At 50.9% G+C, this 23473-nt stretch overlaps 1 protein-coding gene across 2 annotated transcripts; it reads left to right on the plus strand.

The window, feature by feature from the left end:
- Nucleotides 1-4201: 4201 nt before the first annotated feature.
- Nucleotides 4202-22656, plus strand: Cdcp1 (CUB domain containing protein 1). 2 transcript variants are annotated; one of them, XM_048334623.1, is made up of 9 exons: nucleotides 4202-4438; nucleotides 12512-12721; nucleotides 13668-14030; nucleotides 14407-14775; nucleotides 17053-17274; nucleotides 18154-18528; nucleotides 19687-20052; nucleotides 20827-20914; nucleotides 21787-22656. In XM_048334623.1, exons 1-9 carry the CDS (start codon nucleotides 4366-4368, stop codon nucleotides 22217-22219), a joined length of 2499 nt encoding a protein of 832 aa, XP_048190580.1. In that variant the 5' UTR covers nucleotides 4202-4365; the 3' UTR covers nucleotides 22220-22656. The 2 variants fall into 2 exon arrangements, with proteins under 2 accessions (XP_048190580.1, XP_048190581.1); XM_048334624.1 differs by lacking the exon at nucleotides 12512-12721.
- The last annotated feature ends 817 nt before the right edge of the window (nucleotides 22657-23473 follow it).

Below are 23473 nucleotides of genomic sequence, written 5' to 3' on the forward strand. Positions count from 1 at the left end.
AAGTGAGTGCAGAGTGGTTAGACTACATTTCATTTCATGTCGTCACCCTTGAACTGTTAGGTATTTCGATGCTTTCTAGGTTTTTCCCTGCAGGGAGCAAACATTCTCGCCTAGTGCTTTTATATTTATTTTTTTCCTTCTGAAAACAGAACTATCCTCAGGACAGACTCCTAACAGACAGAAGTGGGAGGTGGGGGCTTAGACTTATCATCCTAACAGCTCTGGAGACTGAGATCTGAGGGTTGAGGTTGGAAGCCAACCCAGGCAGGAAAGTCTTTGAGACTCTTACCACCAAGGAACCTCAAGAAGCCCGAAGTGGAGCTGAGACTCAAAGAGGTAGAGTGCTAGCCCTGAGCAAAAGAAGCTAAGGAACAGTGGACAGTGCTCAGGCCCTGATCGGGTTCAAGCCCCCTGGACTGGCAGGAAAGAACAAAGGAAGAAAGGAAGAATGAAAGAGAGAGAGAGAGAGAGAGAGAGAGAGAGAGAAAAGAAAGGCAGGAAGGGAGGGGAGGGAGGAAGGAAGAAACTATGAGTGTTTAATGACCCTGTAAATACATCAGTGGTCAAATGATTATTATTATTATTACCATTATTATGGTGGTGCTCCTGAGATGTGAACTCAGGGCCTGGGCACTGTGCTTGACCTTGTTGTTGTTGTTGTTGCTCCAGGCTAGTGCTCTACCACTTTGCGCCACAGCTCCACTTCCAGTTTTCTGGTGGTTCATTGGAGATAAGTCTCATGGACTTTCCTGCTTGGGCTGGCTTTGAACCCTCGATTCTCAGATCTCAGCCTTCTGAGGAGCTAAGATGACAGGCGTGAGCCACCAGTGCCCTGGCTTGTCAAATTCTTCTTCTTCTTCTTCTTCTTCTTCTTCTTCTTTTTTTTTTGATAGCACAAAGCTGGTGAAGAAACCCTGACCAAATGGAGTGAAATGAACCAGCAGACTAGATGTGGTATGGGGTGTGGCTGGGTTTTCCAGCCTGTGTCCTTGTACCCGCCCACACCCCATAAATAGCACCTTCACTGACCAATCCTGAGTGGCCACCTGCTTCCGGTTCCACCCAACTTGCAAGGTGAGCAATCTGAGGCCGGGGCAGGCAGGCCCAGGCAGGTGCTTTGTCACCCACACAGCCATAAAAACAGCCATGTCGAGTCCACTGTACAGACAGGGAGAGATAAGCCAGAAGCTTGTAGCGCAGACAAACAAAACCACCAGCAAACAGCAAACCAAATACCCTGGGAGCAAAACAAGGCAACACGACGCTGTTATTTGTGTAAAAAAAGAAAATAGTCGTAGAAAGCCAGGTGCTGCTGGCTCACGTCTGTCATCTTAGCTGCTCCGGGAGGCTGAGATCTGAGGATCGCAGGTTCAAAGCCAGTACCTGGGCAGGAAAGTCTGTGAGACTCTTTTATCTCCAAGCAACCACCAAAAAGGTGGAAATGGAGCTAGGGGCTCAAGGGCTGACGTACAAGCCTGCCTTGAGCAAAAGGGTTCATGGACAGTGCCCGGGCCCAAGTTCAAGCACCAGGACCTGCATCGAAGATAAAATAGAATATTATAAGGCAGGAGAAATGAAAGCACAGACAAAGTTGATTTGATATGAATGTAAGACACCAGATGGAAACTGAGGCAAGCCTCTCAGATACAGGCCTGTTGGCTAGGAGGGCTACCTTATGCCTTATGAAGCTTTGGCGATTTGCTTCTTAGGCAAGAAGGAGGAAGAAGAGGAGAAAGAACAAGAGGAGGAGGAGGAAGAGGGTGTAAATCTTCTTATTATTATTATTATTTTTATTTTGTGCCAGTCCTAGGATTTGAACTCAGGGCCTGGGCTCTGTCCATGAGCCTTTGGGCTCAAGGCTATCACTCTACCACTTGAGCCACAGATCCCCTTCCAGCTTTATTGAAGATAAGTGTCTCTGGGACATTCCTGCCAGGGTTGGCTTCGAACCGTGATCCTCAGCTCTCAGCCTCCTGAGTAGCTAGGATGGCAAGCGTTAGCCACAGGCATTGGGCCAAAGTCTGTGTGGGTGGAGGAATTGATTCCTCTAATAGGAAGGACATCTCTGAAATCACTACACACACACACACACACACACACACACACACACACACACACACACACACAGCCAAAAAAAGACTATTAGGGGGGTGAGTGAAGACAGGTCATAGCTGAGAACTCGGGTCTTGAATGAGCCTGGGGGCAAATTACTTAGAGGGCTGGTTGTTCAAGCTTCAATAAGGAGTAGAGTCAGCTGGGCTTTTCCTTTCGCTTCCCCCCCACCCCCCTTGCTCATCTGATTCTTGGATGTCGCAATTTCGGGGAAGGCGAGGAAAAAGCTGAAATCGCTGATAACTTTGTGGTGATCTCATATGGTGCTCTCTGCTGGCTGAGTCACAGACTGAATCTTTCCTTCCTTCTTTCCTTCCTTCCTTCCTTCCTTCCTTCCTTCCTTCCTTCCTCCCTTCCTTCCTTCCTTTCCTTCTTCCTTTCTTTCTTTTGCCTGTCCTGGGACTTGAGCTCTGGGCCTGGGTGCTATCCTAGAGCCACTGTGCCACTTCCAGATTTTTCTGAGTAGTTTTTGGAGATAAGAGGCTCGTGGACTTTGCTGTCTGGGCTGGCTCTGAGCTATGATCTTCAGATCTCAGCCTCTGGAGTAGCTAGGATGACAGGCATGAGCCCCCCGCCCCCCACCCCGTGCCCAACTAGACAGAATTCTTTCAGCCCCCCCCACACACCTGGCTCCCCCCAACCCAAGGCAGGTGTTGATTCCATGGGCAAAATTCTAAGCAAAGTTTAGTAACCCAGTCTGGGTGCCAAGGGCTCACGCCTGTCATCCTAGCTACTTAAGAGGCTGAGATCTGAGGATTGTGGTTCAAAACAAGCCCCAGCAGGCAAATCCAAGAAACTCTTATCTCCAAGGAACCAGAAAAACAAGAACAACCACCAGAAATGAGCTGGGAACTGTAGCTCATGCCTGTCGTCCTAGCTACTCAGGTAGCTGAGATCTAAGGATCACAGTTCAAAACCAGCCCAGGGAAGGAAAGTCTGTGAGACTCTTCTCTCCAAAGAACCACCAGGAAACCGGAATTGAAGCTGTAGATGAAGGTGGTAGAGTGCTAGCCTTGAGCAAAAATGTAAGGCTAGTACCCAGGCTCTGAATTCTCTCAGGACTAACACACAGCAAGCAAGCAAACAAACAAAAATAGCCAAATACTTAAGAAATTACCTGGTTCCTGTTCTGTTCCAGTCCTATTAGAATTCTCCAGATTTTCTCCAAGGATGAAGACTGATGAGTTAATGGTCAACCAGGCCATACTTGGCTTGTTTTAAACAATGTTGGTCCTAGGGCTATAACTCAGGGCCTACATGCTTTCACCAAGCTATCACGCTACCACTTGAACCACAGCTCCACTTCTGTGGGGTTGTGTGTGTGTGTGTGTGTGTGTGTGTTTCATGGGAGATAAGAGTCTCACAGAGCCAGGTGGTCTGTGGCTCACACCTGTCATCCTAGCGACCCAGGAGGCTGCAATCTGAGGATCACAGTTCAAAGCCAGCCTGGACATAAAAAGCCCATGAGACTTATCTCCAATTAACTACTACAAACCTGGAAGTGGCACTGTGGCTCCAAGTGGTAGAGCACTAGCCTTGAGCAAAAGAGCACAGGGACAGTGCCCAGGCCCTGAGTTCAAGCCCTACCAATACCACCACCACCACCACCACCACCAAAAGTCTCACAGGCTGCCTTTGAACCTCAATCTCAGCTTCCTGAGGAGCTAAGATGACAACCATTTACCCACAGGCTTGGCTATGCTGTCTCCCTACTGGCATATTGGCCGGGGGGGGGGGGGGGAGAACCGTTGGCAGACTTCAGTCCTGAGAGTCTGGAAAAATCTAGTTTCAAACTGACCTTCAACTATGATTCTCCTTACACACACACACACACACACACACACACACACACACAAATGGGGCACCCCTGGGGGTCAAGAAAGAAAGATGGGGAGGGGGGCGTCCTCTCCCCTCTGATCGTGGCCTAGGAACAAGGACCTTACACCTCAGGAAGGAGGAAACCAGCCCGACCTGGGACCTGGGCGGGAGAAGTGGTGACCGAGGCAGGAAGGGGAGGAGGAGCAGGAGGAAGAGGCCCGGGCCTGCTGCTCCGGGGGCGGAGTCCTGGACCTGCGTCTGGCCGGGCCTGCGTGCAGGTGAGCCAGGCAGGGCAGGGCAGGGCCGGGCAGGGCCTGGCAAGGCGGGGCTGAGCTCAGCCGGTGCCAGGCTGGGCGCCCACGGCCTCCCGGCTCCCCAGCTCCCAACCGGACTGTCAGGGATTGGACCCACCGAGGCTGAAGCACCCCCAAAGCCATGGCTGGCTTTCACGACGGGGTCACGATCGCATGGTTGGGGGTCCTGCTCCTGGCTGTGGCCCATGAGACAGGTAAGTCGGGGTGGCGGGCAAGGGGGGGGGGCGGGAATCCTCCCCTCACTTCTCCCCATAGAGGGTGGCATTGAGTGTTGGAGATGGGGAAGGGGGGCAGAGGGAGGGAGCTGGTAGGTCCTGAGAGGTGGGGGAGGGGGAGTCCCAGGACACAACCCCTCCCCCAACTGCTCCAGAATGCAGCCAGGGTGGGTTGATGGCTTAGGGGCTCTCCCCCCCCCCCAAACAAAGTGGCCCCTTGTGCAGTGCCTTTGGGGGCGACCTGTGCCCTGGCTGGGCACGTGGGAGGGTCCCGTTCTTGATTGGGAAAGGTTGAGTTTGAAGGAGGTGGAGGAGGAGGAGGAGGAGGAGGGAGAAGGGGAGGAGGAGGGTGCAGGGGAGGGGGAGGAGGAGAGGGAGGAAAAGGAGGAGGGAGAGCCCCAGTGGACGCGCCTCATCTGCCCGCTACCTAGGGAAGGAAGGGGAATCGCGTGTCCTCCCCATTCAGGCCCACCCACTCTACCTAGGTTAAGGTAGTAAGCTACCATAGTGGTCAGATGCCGAGTCCATCCCCCCCCCCCGCCCCCATCATCCCCCATCCACAAGTCAGTTTCTGCTCTCTCTTGAAGTTTAAGATCATTGATTGGAAATGGTAGAAAGGGAGGTTCGTAGCTGCACCTCTGGGGTTGTGGTTTTGATTGCTGGGCGGCAGGGGGGGGGGGGGAGTCCTTGCTAGGATTGTGTGACTTTCCAGGAGTTCTGGTTGGAAGGAAATGGGCTGCTGTGGTGTCCCTGAACATCTGAACATGTAGTAAAAACTCACAAAGAATCCGCTTTCAGGGCTGGGAAGGTGGCTGGGTGGTAGAGTGCTTGCCTAGCATGCATGAAGCCCTGGGTTCGATTCCTCAGTGGTGCTATGGCTCAAGTGGTTAGACTACTAGCCTTGAGCAAAAGCAGCTCAGGGACAGTGCCCAGGCCCTGAGTTCAAGCCCCAGGACTTCCCCCCCCCCCCACAATCCCCCCAAAATCTGCTTTCTTTGTGTGAGAAGTTTGATCTGTCGCCTCTACTGAGACTAGCAGAGATTTTTCCACGTGTGTTCGTTTTGATTATTGTGCTGGTACCGGAGCTTGAACTCAGAGCCTCGTGTTTTCAACTCACTCAAGGTTGGTGGCTCTATCATTTGAACTACACAGATCCACTTCTGGATTTTTGGTGGTTTCACTGGAGAGAAGAGCCTCATGGACTTTCTTACTCAGGCTGGCTTTGAACCCTGATCCTCAGACCTCAGCCTCTCCTCCTCCCTCTCCTCCTCCCCCTCCTCTTTCCCCTCCTCCTCCCCTGATCCTTCCCCTTCTCTTCCTCCCCCTCCTCTTTTTTCCTCTTCTTCCTTTTCCCTTCTTCCCTCTCCTCCTCCTCCTCCTCCTCCTCCTCCTCCTCCTCCTCCTCCTCCTCCTCCTCCTCCTCCTCTCCTCCTCCTCCTCCTCCTCCTCCTCTTTTTCCTCTTCTTCCTTTTCCCCTCAGCTAGGATGACAGGTGCGAGCCATCAGCACCTGGCTCATGTTTGTTTTATTTTTTAATAGAATTATCCAGGAAATGATCAGGGTCTTTGATCCAGAATCACCCAAGGAGGAGTTTGTGTTTGACAGTTAGATAAATTAGGGTAGATGGAGTAAAAGAAGGATAGGAAGCCAGGGTAGGTGTGTAAAAACGAAACGATACAAACAATAGATGGGGATTGCTTCCGTGTTCCTTTCTGCCACATCTGGTGGTTTGCTACTATATACTAGGTAGAGAATTTGGCGAGGTTCATTTGAAACGTTGTGTGCATATTTGACTGTATTTGTTTCGAGATGGGGAGGTGCCAGTCCTGGAGCTAGAAGTCAGAAGCTGGACACTGTCTCTGAGCTTTTTCTTTTATTTTCTCAAGGATAGTGCCACGTCTGGCCTTTTTGGTAATTAATTGGCAATAAGAGCCCTTTTTTTCCTCCAGTCTGGCTTCAAATCAAGGTCCTCAGATCTCAGCCTCCCGAGTAGCTGGGATGACAGGCGTGAGCCACCAGTACATGACTTAAGAGTGAATTTTCAAGACTCCCTTAGGAGACAAAAAAAATAAAATAATAATTAGCTTGTGTATTGACTGGTTTAGGGAGAAAGAAAGAGAGAAGTGTGTGTGTGTGTGAGAGAGAGAGAGAGAAAGGAAGGAAGGAAGGAAGGAAGGAAGGAAGGAAGGAAGGAAGGAAGGAAGGAAGGAAGGAAAGAAGGAAGGAAGGAAGGAAGGAAGGAAGGAAGGAAGGAAGGAAGGAAAGAAGGAAGGAAGGAAGGAACAGAGAAGGAGGGAGGAGAGAGAAAAGGAAGGAGGGAGAGAGAAAGAAAGACAGAGGGAGTGATGGGGAGGGAGAAAGAGAGAGGAGAGAGAGCTATCTCTGCCCATCGCTGTTGGTGCTGCATTGAAACTTGCAGATCATTTCGAGATGGTTCAGTGTTCTGTGCTCTCCGGTAAGAAGATGGTGTAAATCAAGGCACTGCTGATGATAAATGTGACTGCCTGTCCTGACTCAACTAGCTTCTACGTGTCTCCTTTCTCCCTGTGACCTGGTGGTGGTACTGCCATTTTGATCTCCCCATAGATCCTTCGAGATAGTTCTTTACTGGCTGTGTGCTCAGTGCTCTGACTTTTGAGCCACAGCACCACTTCTGGCTTTTTTTTTTTTTGGTGGTTCACTGGAGATAAGACTCTCATGGACTCTCCTGTCCAGGCTGGCTTGGAACTGCAATCCTCAGATATCAGCCCTGGAAGTGGCTGGGATGACAGGCGTGAGCTACTGCACTGGTGCCCGGCTTACTTTCTTAATGAGACCTCAGAAATGAGCCCCAGGAAGTAATACAGTGGGGAACAACTGAGAGTTTGTGGCTGGGAGAGAACTTGGTAGAGTGTCTGATTTGCCTGAAGTCCTGGGTCAACCTCCTGAGTGGGGAAGGCTTTCTAGAACTTTTTTTTTTTTTGGCCAGTCCTGGGGCTTGGACTCAGGGCCTGAGCACTGTCCCTGGCTTCTTCCCGCTCAAGGCTAGCACTCAGCCACTTGAGCCACAGCGCCACTTCTGGCCGTTTTCTGTATATGTGGTGCTGGGGAATTGAACCCAGGGCCTCATGTATACGAGGCAAGCACTCTTGCCACTAGGCCATATCCCCAGCCCCTAGAACTTTCTCGTTTAGGACAGATGGAGCACAGACTAGCAGAGTGGAGATGAAATTAGAAGCACTCAGGGTGGAGAGTAAAGGGATTTGCGTTTTCTTTTTCTTTTTAGGTTTCATTTTGTGCTGAGCCTGCCTAGGGCTTGAACTGGGCGATGTGTCTGAGCTTTTGGTTTTTTTTGCTCAAGGCCAAACACTGTACCACTTGAGCCACAGCTCCACTTCTGGCACATTGGTGGAGATAAGAGTCTCATGGACTTTCCTGCCCAAGCTGGCTTCGAACCATGATCTCTCAGATCTCAGACTCCTGAGTAGCTAGGATTGTAGGCGGGAGCCACCGGTCAGTGCCCATCAGGAAGTTTGCTTTTTAGTGGGGTGTGTAGATGACCCCCTATTTTCAAGAATGCATCACATAACTTTGTTAAAAATCTCAAGTTGAAACCAGGTGCTAGGGGCTCCCGCCTACCATCCTAGCTATTGAGGAGGCTGAGATCTGAAGATCACAGTTCAAAGCCAGCCCGGGCAGCAAAGTTCTGGAGACTCTTCCCTCCAAAGAAACCAGCAAAAAGCTGGAAGTGGAGCTGTGGCTCAAAGTGATAGCGTGCTAACCTGGAGCCCGAAAATCTCAGAGATGGTGCCTAGGGCCCTGAGTTCGAGCCTTAGGATGGGCACCAAAATTTTCTTTTAAGTTAAAAAAAAAAATTTCAAGTGGGTTTGGCTTTCCATGAGTCACTGAGACACCAACAAGGGATGGGGGTGGGGATCAATAACCCCATTTTTGCTGTCTCTGTCTCTGCCCCTTCCAACAGGGTGAGTAGACAGAGAAAAATGAGGTGTGTGTGTATATATGTGTGTGAGACAGAGAGAGAAAGCTCAGATTTAAGCGCCGGACATTTTCTGGAATGTATACTTGGCACCTGGCACCTAGGCGGGGGTGGGGGTTAGGGTTGGGGTGTGGGGGGGGAGATGAGTCCAGCAGATGAGTCCCTCCCTCCACCCCCCCACCCCCACCCCAATGACCCACACAGGGGCCTGGGCTGAGTCACGCCCCGCCTCTCTGCCTGTCAGCGAGGTGCGCTTAGGGTTTACCTGTCAGCCCCGGGGACTCAGCTCAGACGCTGCCAGGCTGTGATGAGCTGGCCCTCTGGCCACATAGCTGCTCTTTTAGGGAAGTTCTTGATGGCAAGTCCTGAGGCTTGAACTCAGGGCCTGGGCGCTGTCCCTGAGCTGTTTTTTGCTCAAGGCTAGCGCTCTACCACTTGGAGCCACAGCGCCACTTCCGGTTTCCTGGTGGTTCATTGGAGATAAGAGTCTCTTGGACTTTCCTGCCCAGGCTGGCTTTGAACCACCATCCTCAGATCTCAGTCTAGGATGGCAGGTGTGAGCCCCTCGGTGCCTGGCTTCACTTGCGTTCTTGCCTAGCGATGCTGAGTTGGAAGAGATGAGGGGCGAGACTTGGAGGGCTGAGGTGGAGACGTGGAGAATGGAGTTTGCCGGTTAGAGGAATCCTTAATTGAGGGTGAAGATACTGTAGCTTTAGAAGGATAAGGAGACCCCCCCAAATGTGAGGGGCTTGTGTCTGAGGTGCCCAGACTCCGTGATTAACAAAGGGTCAGCGCCTTTAATTGCCCTTCAGAATTATAAAAAATTATCCTGCAATCAAACTATTTCAAACTACTTAACCACAACCTTGTAATTAGCCCATCAGACTCTCCCAGCCAGCCAGAGACTATCTAGACAGCAGAGCCACCAGGGCCAATTTCTTCCCTCATCCCTTTTATTATTTGGTGTTCCTGGTGTGTGTGTGTGTGTGTGTGTGTGTGTGTGTGTGTGTGTGTATACCCAGGGCCTGAGCACTGCCCCTACCACTTTCAGCTTTTTCTGAGTAGCTCTCACAGACTTCCCTCCCCAAGCTGGCTTCCATCCGCAATCCTCAGATCTCAGCCTCCTGAGCAGCTAGGATGACAGTGTGAGCCACCGGGGCCTGGCTTTTTTTTTTTTTTGGCCAGTCCTGGGCCTTGGACTCAGGGCCTGAGCACTGTCCCTGGCTTCTTCCCGCTCAAGGCTAGCACTCTGCCACTTGAGCCACAGCGCCGCTTCTGGCCGTTTTCTGTATATGTGGTGCTGGGGAATCGAACCTAGGGCCTCATGTATCCGAGGCAGGCACTCTTGCCACTAGGCTATATCCCCAGCCCCGGGGCCTGGCTTTTGAGACTCTAATATACTACACCTCCAAAAAAAAAAAAAAAGCTGAAAGTAGAGCTGTGGTTCAAGTGGTAGAGCGCCAACCTTGAGCCAAAGACGTTCAGGGATTGCTGGGAGGGTGGCTTAGTGGTAGAGAGCTCGCCTAGCAGGCATGAAGCCCTGGGTTCGATTCCTCAGCACCAGATACACAGAGAAAGTTGGAAGTGGTGCTGTGGCTCAAGTGGTAGAGTGCTAGCCTTGAGCAAAAAGAAGCTCAGAGACAGTGCCCAGGCCCTGAGTTCAAGCCCCAGGACCAGCACAAGAAACAAAAATCACGTAAAAATTTTGTGTGAACAAGTGCCTATACATACACACACACACACACACACAGAGTTCCTCTTAGCCAAGGAACTGACCAGACAGGTTTTAAGCCGCTTGAATGTTGTTCCCCGTTGCATGGAAGATGTAGGCAGGAATACCCAGCATGCTTTTAGGACTGCTGCTCTCCTTGTGACCCAGAGCCGGGAGTCTAAGTCATGCCAGCTCTGTGAAACCAGAGCTGACGCTGGACCTGAGCCCAGCTGGCTCTAGCCTTTAATCCCTGCTGAATGGTGGAGACCACAACTGGCCTGGAAGATGTTAGCGATCTTATCACACACTTGAGCCTTGGATTCAATCTCAGCTTGTCAGAACAAAGATGTCAGCCAGTGCTGTCACACTTGCCTGTAATCCTAGCTACTTCAGAGGAGGCTGAGTTCTGAGGACCTTGGGTTGAAGTCAGCCTGGGAAGTGAAGGGTTTTGTTGCCAGTCCTGGGGCTTGAACTCAAGGTCTGAGCACTGTCCCTGAGTTTCTTTGCTCAAGGCTAGCACTCTACCACTTGAGCCACAGCGCCACTTCTGTTTTTTTTTCCTGTGTATGTGGTACTGAGGAATCGAACCCAGACCTTCGTGCAAGCTAGATAAGCACTCTGCAAAGTTTTTGAGAGTTCATCTCCATGAAAAGAAAGAAATGAAAGAAAGAGAGAAAGAAAGGAAGAGAGGAAGAAGGAAAGAGAAAGGGGCTGGCAATGTGGCTCAGTGGTAGAGTGCTGGCAAAAGAGCCCATCTCTAGATAACCAGCAAAAAGCCAGGCTGGAGGCATGGCTCAAGTGGCAGAGCACCAGCCAAACAAACAGCCAAGCCTTCCTCCTAGACACTGTCTAAAAAGTACACAAGAGAACTTCAGTGCCCACACTTTTCAAATTCCAGATATCTTTTGACCTCAAGCTATACTCTCAGTTGCATTTGAAATGAAGCAAAATGTACAGATGTCAATCAAAGCATTTGTCCTCCCTCCACACCCACTGGACCATTTTAAACATCTTTTTGTTATTTCGGAGGAATCTCAATGGGCACGCAGCTTAGAATATATATCTCTATCTCTATCTCTATCTATCTATCTGTATCTTGATTTGCCCACTGGATGAGAACAAACCGTTTTTGAGGGAAAAAATGTTCGTGGTTGCTCCAGGAATTCCTGGGCAGGATTAGATCTGTTTAAGTTCTTATTTATCATGCCCTGGGCTTGAATAGAAGATCTGACTCTGTCTCTTAGTCATTGAAACCTGGACAGGTTTTCTGTGTGTGTGTGTGTGTGTGTGTGTGTGTGTGTGTGTGTGTGTGTGTGTGTAATTTCCCTCTGCTTTTGTTTCCTATGCTATGATCCAGAATTGCCCAGAAATAAGACAGCAGAGACCGGAACTAACAGAGGATGCAGATAGGCCTGTGATAGGGTAAAGAAGAATGGGTTAAAACCAATGGGAATTCCCACAGGAGGCCGGATGAACAAAAATGGCCTAATAAGGAGAGATGGAACCCAGGCAGAGGGAGCTGGAGAGAGTTCAGTGACTCAGAAATCCTGCCTGGTGCCTGGCCCAGCCCTGGAAACTCATATATTGTACTACTCCCAGGAAGGGCCATTTGACTGTCCCTTGGCCTGGATTACCCCCCCCACACACACACACATACACACAAATCACATAAAAATTAAGATCAGTGACAGGCCTGGCTGCCAGTGGCTCCCGTCTGTCATCCTAGCTACCCAGGAGGCTGAGATCTGAGGATCGTGGTTCAGGCAGGAAAGTCCTATGAGACTCTTACCTCCAGTGAACCACCAAAAACTTCAAGTGAGAGACAGATGTCCTCTTCATCATTGGGAAGGTGAGCGGTGCCATTTTTGTACCCCGCCCATTCTCAGACCAAGAGGAGAAGGGATGAAAGTGTTAGGCACACAGATGTGGGAACCATAGCTGGAGTGCAGGCATAATCATCCTTGCTCATATCATTTTCCCTCCCTCCTTCCCTCCCCCTTTCCCTCCCTCCCTGCCTTCCTTCCCTTCTCCTTCCTTCCTTTCTTCCCTTCTCCTTCCTTCCTTCTTTCCTCCCTCCTTCCTTCCCCCTCTTTTGCTCCCTCCCTGCCTTCCTTCCTTCCTTCCTTCCTTCCCTCTCTATCCCCATCCCTCCCTCTCTTCCTTCCCTTCTTAATTTCCTTTCCTTCCTCCCTGTGTTCCCTCCCTCCATTTCTCTCTCCCTTCTCCTCTCCCCCTTCCCTCCCTTTCCTTCCCTCCCATCTTCCCTCCCTCCCTCCTCCCTTCCTGCCTTCCTTCCCTCTCCTTTTCTTTATTCCTTCCCTCCTTCCTTCCCTCTCTCCTTTTCCTCGCCCCCTCCCCCCCCCAGATGCTTCTGAGATCGTGGTCCCCCGGGGCAGCGGCATGACTATTGTCATAAAGCAGAAGACCCCAGCCGTGGCGGGAAGGCCTTGTTACCTCATCACGTCTCGAAGGCAGATGACTGTGTTGCTCCTTAAACCTGGAGACAAAGCCTCCATCAGCTTCACCTGCGTGGATCCGGAGAGGCACTTCGTCCTGGAGATTCAGAAAAACATCGGTGAGTGCACGCTGAGGAACTTGCACTTGGCTATCCCCATGTGTGGCGTGAGTTCATTTGAGTAAGCTTTACCAGAGCCTTGTGGGAGCTGGGCTCACACCTGCCATCCTAGCTACTCAGCCAGGCTTGAGAGCTGAGGATCGCGGTTCAAAGCCAGCCTGGGCAGGAAAATCCATGAGATGCTTCTCTCCAATAAACTACCAGAAAACTGAAAGTAGAGGTGTGGTTCCGATGTAGAGTGCTAGCCTTGAGTGGCAAAGCTCAGGGGCATAGCCCAGGCCCTGAGTTCAAGACTCAGGACCAGAACTAAGAAAAAGAAAAAAAGAGGGGCTGGGGATATGGCCTGGTGGCAAGAGTGCTTGCCTCTTACATATGAAGCCTTAGGTTCAATTCCCCAGCACCACATTCATAGAAAACGGCCAAAAGTGACGCTGTGGCTCAACTGGCAGAGTGCTAGCCTTGAGCAAAGGAAGCTCAGTGACAGTGCCCAGGCCCTGAGTTCAAGCCTCAGGCAAACAAAAGAACCTGGTGAGAACCAGACAGGGTGACTCATGCTTGTAATTCCAACTACTTTTAGAAAGGCTGAAATTCAGTAGATCATGATTCATGGGCAGATCTGGAAGAAAACAAAAAGTTCAAGAGACCCCCATCCTCATCCAGTAAAAAGCTGGGTAGGAGCTTGTGGCTCACGTCTCTAATCCTAGCTCCTTAGGAGGTTGAGATCTGAGGATCGCAGTTCAAAGCCAGCCCAGGCAGGAAAGTCCATGAGACTCTTATCTCTAATGCATCACCGGAAAGCTGGAAGTGGCGCTGTGGCTCAAAGTGGTAGAGCGCTAGCCTTGGGTGAAAATGCTCAGGGACAGCGCCTAGGCCCTGAGTTCAAGCTCCATGATGGACAAAAAAAAAAAGAAAGAAAGAAAAAATGTTTTTTGTGGCTGTGTTGCAGATTGCATGTCAGGCCCGTGTCCTTTTGGGGAGGTTCTACTTCAGCCCTCGACGTCGGAACTACCCAGACTCAACAGAACGTTCATCTGGGATGTGAAAGCTCATAAGAGCATCGGTCTGGAGCTGCAGTTCTCCATCCCCCGTCTGAGGCAGATCGGGCCGGGCGAGAAGTGTCAAGATGACGTCTCTTACGCCATCAGCGGCCGCATCGATGCCACCGAGGTCCGCATAGGAACCTTCTGTAGTAACGGCACGGTGTCCCGGATCAAGATGCAAGAGGGCGTGAAAGTGGCCTTACACCTGCCCTGGTTCCTCTCCCGAAACACCTCTGGCTTCAGCATTGCCAATCGATCGTCTATAAAACGTGAGCACACCCCTTACCCCGGCACCCAGGGAGATGATCAATGATACCAACCCCCCCATCCCTAGCCGCAGATAACCAGGAGTCATTCCTTCTTATTGATTGATTGATTGATTTTGGCCAGTCCTGGGCCTTGGACTCAGGGCCTGAGCACTGTCCCTGGCTTCTTTTTTGCTCAAGGCTAGCACTCTACCACTTGAGCCACAGCGCCCCTTCTGGCCGTTTTCTGTATATGTGGTGCTGGGGAATCGAACCCAGGGCCTCATGTATATGAGACAAGCACTCTTGCCACTAGGCCATATCCCTAGCCCCCCTTCTTATTTATTTTTTTCTTTTTCTGTTTCCTTTTCCTTTTCTGGCTTGGGCTCCATCTCCACAGGCCTGTGCATCATTGAATCTGTCTTTGAGGGTGAGGGTTCAGCTACCTTGATGTCGGCCAATTACCCCGAAGCCTTCCCTGAGGACGAACTCATGACCTGGCAGTTTGTCATTCCTGCACCCCTGCGAGCCAGCGTCTCCTTCCTCAACTTCAGCGTCTCCAACTGCGAGAGGAAGGAGGAACGTGTGGAATATTATATTCCCGGATCTACCACCAACCCTGAGGTGTTCAAGCTGGGGGATAAACAGCCCGGGAACATGGCCGGCAACTTCAACCTCTCCCTACAGGGCTGCGATCAAGATGCCCAAAGTCCTGGCATCCTCAGGCTTCAATTTCAAGTGTTGGTTCAACATCCACAGAATGAAAGCAGTAAGTGACACCTGCATGCTTCTCTCTCTCTCTCTCTCTCTCTCTCTTTCTCTCTCTCTCTCAGTGCTAGTCCGGGGCTTGAACTCAGGGCCTGGGCACTGTCCCTGAGTTTCTTTGCCACTCTACCACTTGGAGCCACAGCACCACTTCCGGTTTTCTGGTGGTTGGTGGGAGGTAAGAGTCTCCTGGATTTCCTTGCCCGGGCTGGCTTTGAACCACAGTCCCCAGATCTCAGCTTCCTGAAGTAGGTTTCTAGGCAGAAGCTTCCCTTGGCCCTGCTCCCTCCCCTTCTCCTCCCCTTCTCCTTTCTTCCTTCTTTGCTTCCCAGGTAGTTGGCCTGGGGGAAGTGCCTGCTTGTTTCTGACCTGTGGCCCTGGGGACACTTAGACTTTGGACACCATATACAGGAAGTGGGTTGCTAGGCAGTGAGAACGGCTTACTGGTGAACACCTGGCACTCAGCTATTTATTTTATTCTTTTTTAGTACAATAAGAAAACTTGGCCAGACACTGTTGGCTCATATGCCTGTTACCTTAGCTACTCAGGAGGCCGAGATCTAGAGGATCTTAGTTCAAAGCCAGCCTGGGCTGAGAAATCTGTGACGTCTCCCATTAATGAGCCAGAAGACAGAACTGGAGATGTGGCTCCCTGATAGAGTGCCAGCCTGGCACGCACTGGCATACACACACACAAATAAAAGCCACTGCCAGATGGGCCTGAAACTGGGTGCCAGGGGCTCACGCCTGTCATCCTAGCTACTCAGGAAGCTGGGATCTGAGGATCTCCATTTAAGGCCAGCCCCGGCAGGAAAGTCCCCGTGAGACTCTTATCTCCCATGAACCACCAGAAAACCGGAAGTGGCGCTGTGGCTCAAGTGGTAGAGCACTAGCCTTGAGCTGAAGATCTCAGGGACAGTGTCCAGGCCCAGGGTTCAAGCCCCATGACTGACAAAAAAAAAAAAAAAAAAAAAAAAAAGATGGGCCTAGAATGCAAATTGTGTAGGGGCAAGGGCTGGGGTGAAGTCATATCGCCTGGGGGTGCAATCTTTAGGGTGGCATTCACTCTGAGGTGCCTCACTGGGTTATGTAAGAACCGGATCATCTCCTTGATTCTTACTCTACCCACTAGACACCTCGCCCTGAGGGAGGGGTGTGAGTTCAGAGGCCACACCGCCTCCTCCAGGAGCTGCGGTCTGCGAAGGATGGAGCCTAAGAAATGGCTTTGAGTGAAGGCTTTTGAGGGCTCTCCTCGCTTTCGCTCTCATTTATTTTTGTGCTGGGATTAGGACTTGAACTCAGGGCTTGGGCGCTGTCCCTGAGCATTTTCACTGAAGGCTAGCGCTCTACCACTTGAGCCACAGCTCTACTTCTGGTTTTCTGGTGGTTCATGGGAGATGAGAGTCTCAGACTTTCCTGCCTGGGCTGGCTTTGAGCTGTGATTCTCAGATCTCAGCCTCCTGAGTAGATAGGATGACAGGCGTGAGCCACCAGCACCCAGAATCTTAATTTTTCTTTCTTCCTTCCTTCCTTCCTTCCTTCCTTCCTTCCTTCCTTCCTTCCTTCCTTCCTTCCTTCCTTCCTTCCTTCCTCCCTCCCTCCCTCCCTCCCTCCCTCCCTCCTCCTCCTCCTCCTCCTCCTCCTCCTCCTCCTCCTCCTCCTCCTCCTCCTCCTCCTCCTCCTCCTCCTCCTCCTCCTTCGTTTGTCAGTCTTGGAGTTAGAACTTGAAGCCTTTCAACTGTTCTATCACTTGAGCAACACCTCTGGTTATTTTTCAGATAAGGACTCTTGTTTTTGCCTGGATTGAACTCCAATTAGCATCCTCTTATCTCTGCCTCCCTAGTAGCTGGAATGATGGATTTGTGTCACTATGCCCAGCCTTTTAAGTATGTTATTTCTTTTTCTTTCTTTCTTTTTTTCTCTTTTAAGTGTTAGTTGTAGGGCTTGAACACAGGGCTTGGGCGATGTCCCTGAGCTCTTTTGCTCAAGGCTGGCGTTCTACCACTTTGAGCCACAGCTCCATTTCTGGTTTTCTGGTGGTTCACTGGAGGTGAGTAGTCTCACCACTTTCCTGCCTGGGATGGCTTTGAACCACAATCCTCAGATCTCAGCCTCCTCAGGAGCCAGGATGACAGGTGTGAGCCATTGGCGCCTTGCCTATTTGTCTTTCTTTCTCTTCTCTTTATTACCTTTAAGGAGTTGTACGAAGGGGTTTTTCAATTCAACCCATCAGCTTGTGGCTACTTCGCCTCTTGACACATTTTTGTTTTTGTGTTTTCAGACAAAACCTACGTGATTGACTTACGTCAGGAACGAACCATGTCGCTCACCATCGAGCCCCGACATGTTAAACATGGCCGCAAGTTTGTCCCCGGCTGTTTTGTGTGTCTCGAATCTCGGACGTGCAGTACCAATATCACCTTGATGGCCGGGTCCAAGCATACCATATCTTTCCTCTGCGATGACCTGACCCGCCTGTGGGTGAATGCAGAGAAAACTATAAGTATGCCGTGCCCCTGTGCTCTTGTCTTTCCTCTCTGCCCCACTCCTCTTGGGGTGTTGTAGGTAGATTATATATCATCTGATGTGAGCCGGGTACCAGTGGCTCACGCCTGTCATCCTAGCTACTCAGGAGACAGATGGTGAGGACCGAGTTTCAAAGCCAGCCCCGGCAGGAAAGTCCATTGAGACTCTTCTCGCCAATGAGCCACCTGAAAAGCAAAAGTGGAGCTGTGGCTCAAGGTGGTAGAGCGCTAGCCTTGAGTAAAAGAAGTTCACAAACAGCACCCAGGCTCTGAGTTCAAGCCCCACCACTGACCAAAAATAAAATAAATCGTCTGATGTGAAATGCCCATCCAGGGCAGAGAAGCGAGTCATCTCAAAATATACCTTCACCCTCTGTGATTCGTGAAACAGTGCAGTTCCACCTGGAAAAGAAACGAGTTTAAGACAAAACTGTCCATTTTACCAATCTTTTAGCTTAATCCCAAAGCAGTACCTCTTTTCCTGAACAAGAGCCAAGAAACCAGACCAAAGCAGGAACTTTTTTTTTCCCCAAGTCCTAGGCCTGGAACTTAACAGTCTTACACAGACTTTCCTGCCCTGGCTTGACTTTGAACCACGATCCTCCTATCTCAGCATCTTGAGTAGCCTGGATTACAGGTGTAACCTACAGGTGCCTGGCTCAACCAGAGCCCATGTCTCTCCTCGCTGCTCATAGAAGTTTGCCTCCCAGGTTATTAGAGAATAAGAAAGTTCCAGCAGGAGGAAAAAGCATGAATCAAGGAAGATACCAGAAGCGAGAGAAGGGAGAGCCACGTGGGGTGGAATGGTGTTGCTCCCATCTCTTCTGCATTTGAGTACCACAGACCTTCTGTTCTAGGTTGCCTGGACCACCGCTATTGCCACAAGAGACCCTATTCTCTGCGGGTACCTGGCCACATCCTGCAGCTACCTGTAGAGCTCCATGATTTCTCCTGGAAGCTGGTGGTGCCCAAGGACCAGTTCAGCCTGGTCCTAGTGCCAGCCCCAAAGCTGCAGCAGCACACGCAAGAGAGACCCTGCAACACCAGCTTCAGCTACCTGGTGGGCAGCGGCATGGCCGGCCACGATTTCGGTTACTTCTGTCCTGGAGGTTCCATTGAGCAGATCCGGGTGAAAGAGAACAGCTCTGTGACCCTGCGCACTTTCACCTCCGGCTTCCTGCAAGATGTCGCCAACCAGAGCCTCACTGTGTCCTTCATACCAAACTTCAAAGGTAGGAGAGGGGGGCTGGGAATATGGCCTAGTGGCAGGAGTGCTCGCCTCATGTACATGAAGCCCTGGGTTCGATTCCTCAGCACCACATATATAGAAAACGGCCAGAAGTGGCGCTGTGGCTCAGGTGGCAGAGTGCTAGCCTTGAGCAAAAAGAAGCCAGGGACAGTGCTCAGGCTCTGAGCCCAAGGCCCAGGACTGGCAAAAAAAACAAAGGTAGGAGAGGGCTTCTTCAACCTCTCTCTACTCCACTTCCACCCAATTAAGTATTGGATTTAGAGAGAAGGATGGTGCAGGAGGCTGGTTTCCTTCCTTCCTTCCTTCCTTTTGTCCATTGTGGGGCTTGAACTCAGGGCCTGGGCGCTGTCCCTAAGTTCTTTTTTCCTCAAGGCTAGCACTCTACCACTTGGAGCCACAGCGCCACTTCCGGTTTTCTGGTGATTCATTGGAGATAAGAGTCTCATGGAGACTTTTCTACCCTGATTGGCTTTGAACTGCAGTCCTCAGATCTCAGCCTCTTGAGTAGTTAGGATGACAGTTGTAAGCCACCAGCACCCGGATTTTTTTCCTTTTGACTATATATATAAAATCATAAATTATATATGATAATATATATAACATAACATATATGATTTATCATAATACATTATAATACACAATATATTATAATATACATAAGACATAATATAAGACATAATATATTATGATAGAATATGTAACATAATATACAATAATAGTATCATGTTATATGTGATATGATATAATAATCATACATAATATGATATGTAATAATATATACAGACACATATATCTTATATGTGTATACATGTCTGCATTGTTATTATAAAGGTGATGTACAGAGGGGTTACAGTTTCATAAGCCAGGAAATGAGTACATTTCTTTTTTCTTCCATTGTGGGGCTTGAACTCAGGGCCTGGGCCCTGTCCCTGGCTTCTTTTGCTCAAGGCTAGCGCTCTACCACTCTGAGCCGCAGCTCCACTTCTAGTTTTCGAGTGGTTCATTGGAGATAAGAGTCTCGTGGGGACTTTGCTGCCCAGGCTGGCTTCGAACCCTGATCCCCAGATGTAGGATGACAGGTGTAAATCGCTGGCACAACATCGCCTCTTCCCTTGCTCTCTCTCTCCTCCTTTTCCTACAGAGGAAGGCATTTTCACAGTGACCCCAGATAGAGCGAGTAAAGTTTACCTGAGGACCCCTAACTGGGATCGGGGCATGCCGGCCCTCTCCTCGGTTTCCTGGAACATCAGCGTGCCGGGCGAGCAGGAGGCCTACCTGGCCTTCCACCGGGAGCGCTCCGGCGTGGTGTGCCAGTCCGGCCGCGCATTCATGATCATCCAGGAGCAGAAGAGCCGGGCCGAGGAAATCTTTAGCCTGGAAGAAGATGGGCTCCCCAAATCGCGACGTTACCGAGACAGTTTCTGGGTCAACATTTCTAACTGTAGCCCTGTGAGCAGCAAGCAGCTCAATCTCCTCTTCTGGGTGACTCTCACTCCAAGGAGCGCAGGTAAGGAGCGTTAGGTGAGTTCAGAAGGTGACCAAGGCCGGGGGAAATGGGCGTCAGGAGAACAAGAGGTGTGGCTCAAAGGGAAGAGCATCATCAGCCTGGAGCAAAAAAAAAAAAAGAAAGAAAGAAAAGGCTCAGTGAGAGTGCAAGGCTCTGAGTTCAAGCCCCAGGACTGACTAAGTCATGAAATAAAAATCAGCAACAGAAACAAACAAATGAAAAGGGAGATAGAAGGATGGATCAGGTGGGAGTGCATACAATGACTCGGTGTGATGCCCAGAGTTCAGTTTCCAATTAGAAGAAGAAGAAGAAATCAGGTACTGAAGCCAGGTGCTGGTGGCTCGCACCTGTCATCCTAGCTACTCAGGAGGCTGAGATCTGAGGATCGTGGTTCAAAGGCAGCCTGGGCAGGAAAGCCCGTGAGACTCTTATCTCTAATGAACCACCAGAAAACCAGAAGTGGCGCTGTGGCTCAAAGTGGTAGAGCGCTAGCCTTGCACAAAAAGAGCTCAGGGACTGTGCCAAGGCCCTGAGTTCAAGCCCCAGGACTGGCCAAAAATCATGGTCAAAACAGACACAGTGATGATGTGTTCCGCAGCTCAAATGCACAAGGAAGGAAACAGCTTTCTGAGTGTGAGGAGCTCTGTGTGTGTGTGTGTGTGTGTGTGTGTGTGTGTGGAGGGGACATGGCTGGCAGTGGCCACCCCTGGTGTTTCATCCTGGTGCTAATGCTGGTTCCTCTCCTCATCTCTGTCCCTGTGTCTCTGCTCATAGACCTGTCCGTGGTCCTCATCGCCGTGGCCGGAGGCGGACTCGTGCTGCTCATTGTCCTTCTACTCGTTATTTGCTTGGTGAAGAAAAAGTAAGTGGACTGTCTCCTCTCACTCACTGGCTGCGCCTGGTTCAACGCCTCCTCTGATCACACAGACCAGATAGCTTGTTCATTCTTCACTGTTGCTTTCTGGCTCCTCAATCCCCTGCCACCCCCCCACTCCTCCCACCAAAGATCTTTTATTTGATGTATTTATTCCTTTTTTTTTGGTCGGTCGTGCGGCTTGAACTCAGGGCCTGGGTGCTGTCCCTGAGCTCTTTTACTCAAGGCTAGCGCTCTACCACTTTGAGCCACAGCGTCACTTCTGGTTTTCTGTTGGTTCATGGGAGATAAGAGTCTCACGGATTTTCCTGCCTGGGCTGGCTTTGAACCATAATCCTCAGAGCTCAGCTTCCTGAGTAGCTAAGATGACAGGAGTCTTTTTCTTTATTTTTTTTTTCAAGTATTCCTAGGGCCATAGTTCCAGGTTATAAGCAATTTCAGGAACTGAAAGGTGACACAGATAGGAAAGCCTGAGTTCCTCTAAGTCTTGACAGAAATGGTGCACCGCTAAGCTTGCTCCTTCTCCTCCTCCTCCTCCTCCTCCTCCTCCTTCTCCTCCTCCTCCTCCTCTTCCTCCTCCTCCTCCTCCTTCTCCTCCTTCTCCTCCTTTGTCCTCTCTCTCTCTGTCTCTTCTTTTTAGCCAGTCAGTCCTGGGGCTTGAACTCAGGGCCTGAGCATTGTCCCTGAGCTTCCTTTGCTCAAGGCTTGCACTCTACCACTTGAGCCACAGCGCCACTTCTGGCTTTTCCTGTGTATGTGGTGCTGAGGACTTGAACCCAGGGCTTCATGCATGCTAGGCGAGCACTCGACCACTGAGCCACCTTCCCAGCCCCTCCTCATTCTTCCTTTGTAACCCACAGGAAAAAGAAGACCAGCAAGGGCCCGGCGGTGGGGATCTACAACGGCAACATCAACACCCAGATGCCAAGGCAGCCAAGAAAGTTCCCGAAAGGACGGGCGGACAATGACTCCCACGTGTACGCCGTCATCGACGACTGCATGGTGTATGGGCATTTGCTACAGGAAGGCTCGAACGGGTCCTCTCTCCGGCCGGAGGTGGACACCTACCGTCCTTTCCAGGGTCCGATGGGGGACTGTCCCCCCTCTCCACCTCCCATAGGCTCCCAGATTTCAACTAGAAAGTTGAGCAGCCATGAGGCTCCCCCCTGCTCCCCTCCGGAGTCAGAGAGCGAACCTTACACCTTTTCCCACCCTCATCCGCGTGACGGGAGCCATAGAGACACAGAAATCCCCTTGCTGGAGACCCCACAGCCAGTGGAAGCAGCCGAATAATTCCTTCTAGAGCCTTCTAGAGACTTCGCTGAGATACCCAGAGGAAGGCACCGAGGCAAGCCAAGAGACGCTCCCCTCACCCGAACCCCTCAAAGGAGAGGAATCAAAGGGGGGGGGAGAGGGAGGAAGGGTGTCCCGGACGCCACCGGCTTGTGATTGTTCTAGGGGACTCGTTCCAGTCACGAGGCAGACACGAGGGATTTCCACTGGGTTCAGCGTCCCCGCCGTGACGGTTCCCAGCTGTGTGGATTCTAAAGCTGGCTCGTGTTGTGGCGGGGATATGATGCTAGGAGAGACAGGCCTAGCACAGGGTGCTCCTAAGCCCTGGGTTCCGATTGTTATTCCTGCTTTGAAGTGACTGTGTGTGTGTGTGTGTGTGTGTGTGTGTGTGTGTATACAGGCACACATCCTGGGGCTTGAACTCAGGGTCTAGGTGCTGTCCCTGAGCTTTTTTTTTTCTTCTTTTGTACAAGGCTAGCATTCTACCACTTGAGCCACGTCTGGCTTTTTTTTGGGGGGGGGTGGGAGTGGAGATGGTTCATTGGACTTTCCTGTCCGGGCTGGCTTTGAAATGGGGTCCTCAGATCTCAGCCTCCTGAGCAGTTAGGATGACAGGCGTGAGCCCCCCGCATCTGTACTTATCTGCTTTATTGTGAGGAAGGCAGTCCAGCTCAGGTGGACTCGTCTCTGGTTCTCGTGGCCATAGCTTGGAGGGGGAAAGTCCACAAAGACCCTAAATCTAGCCTCAGTCCCTCTGAGAGCATCACCAATGCTTACCTGGAAATAATTTATTGAATGTAGATATTTTTTAGCTAGCCTTCTGTTTGTTTCCTATACTTTTTTTAAGAAAAAATAAACAGATTTACAAATCAAATGTGTGTTGGATTATTTGAATGCCATTTCTTTCTCCGTCCTTCTTCCTTCCCTCCCTCCCTCCCTCCCTTCCTCCCTCTCTCCCTCCCTCCCTTCCTCCCTCCCTCCCTCCCTCCCTTCCTCTGTCTCTCCCTCCCTCCCTTCCTCCCTCCCTTCCTCCCTCCCTCCCTCCCTTTCTTCCTTCCTTTCTTCCTTCCTTCCTTCTGTTGGCTGTGGGGCTTGAACTCAGGGTCTGGGCGCTGATCCTGAGCTTTGCTCATGGCTAGTGCTCTACCACTTTGAGCCACAGCACCACTTCCAGTTCCCTGCTGGTTCACTGGACACAAGAGTCTCATGGGGGTCCTTCCTGCCCTGGCTGGCTTTGAACTGCAATCTTCAGAT

This window comes from Perognathus longimembris, chromosome 26 (assembly GCF_023159225.1).
Source record: "Perognathus longimembris pacificus isolate PPM17 chromosome 26, ASM2315922v1, whole genome shotgun sequence".
NCBI lineage: Eukaryota > Metazoa > Chordata > Mammalia > Rodentia > Heteromyidae > Perognathus > Perognathus longimembris.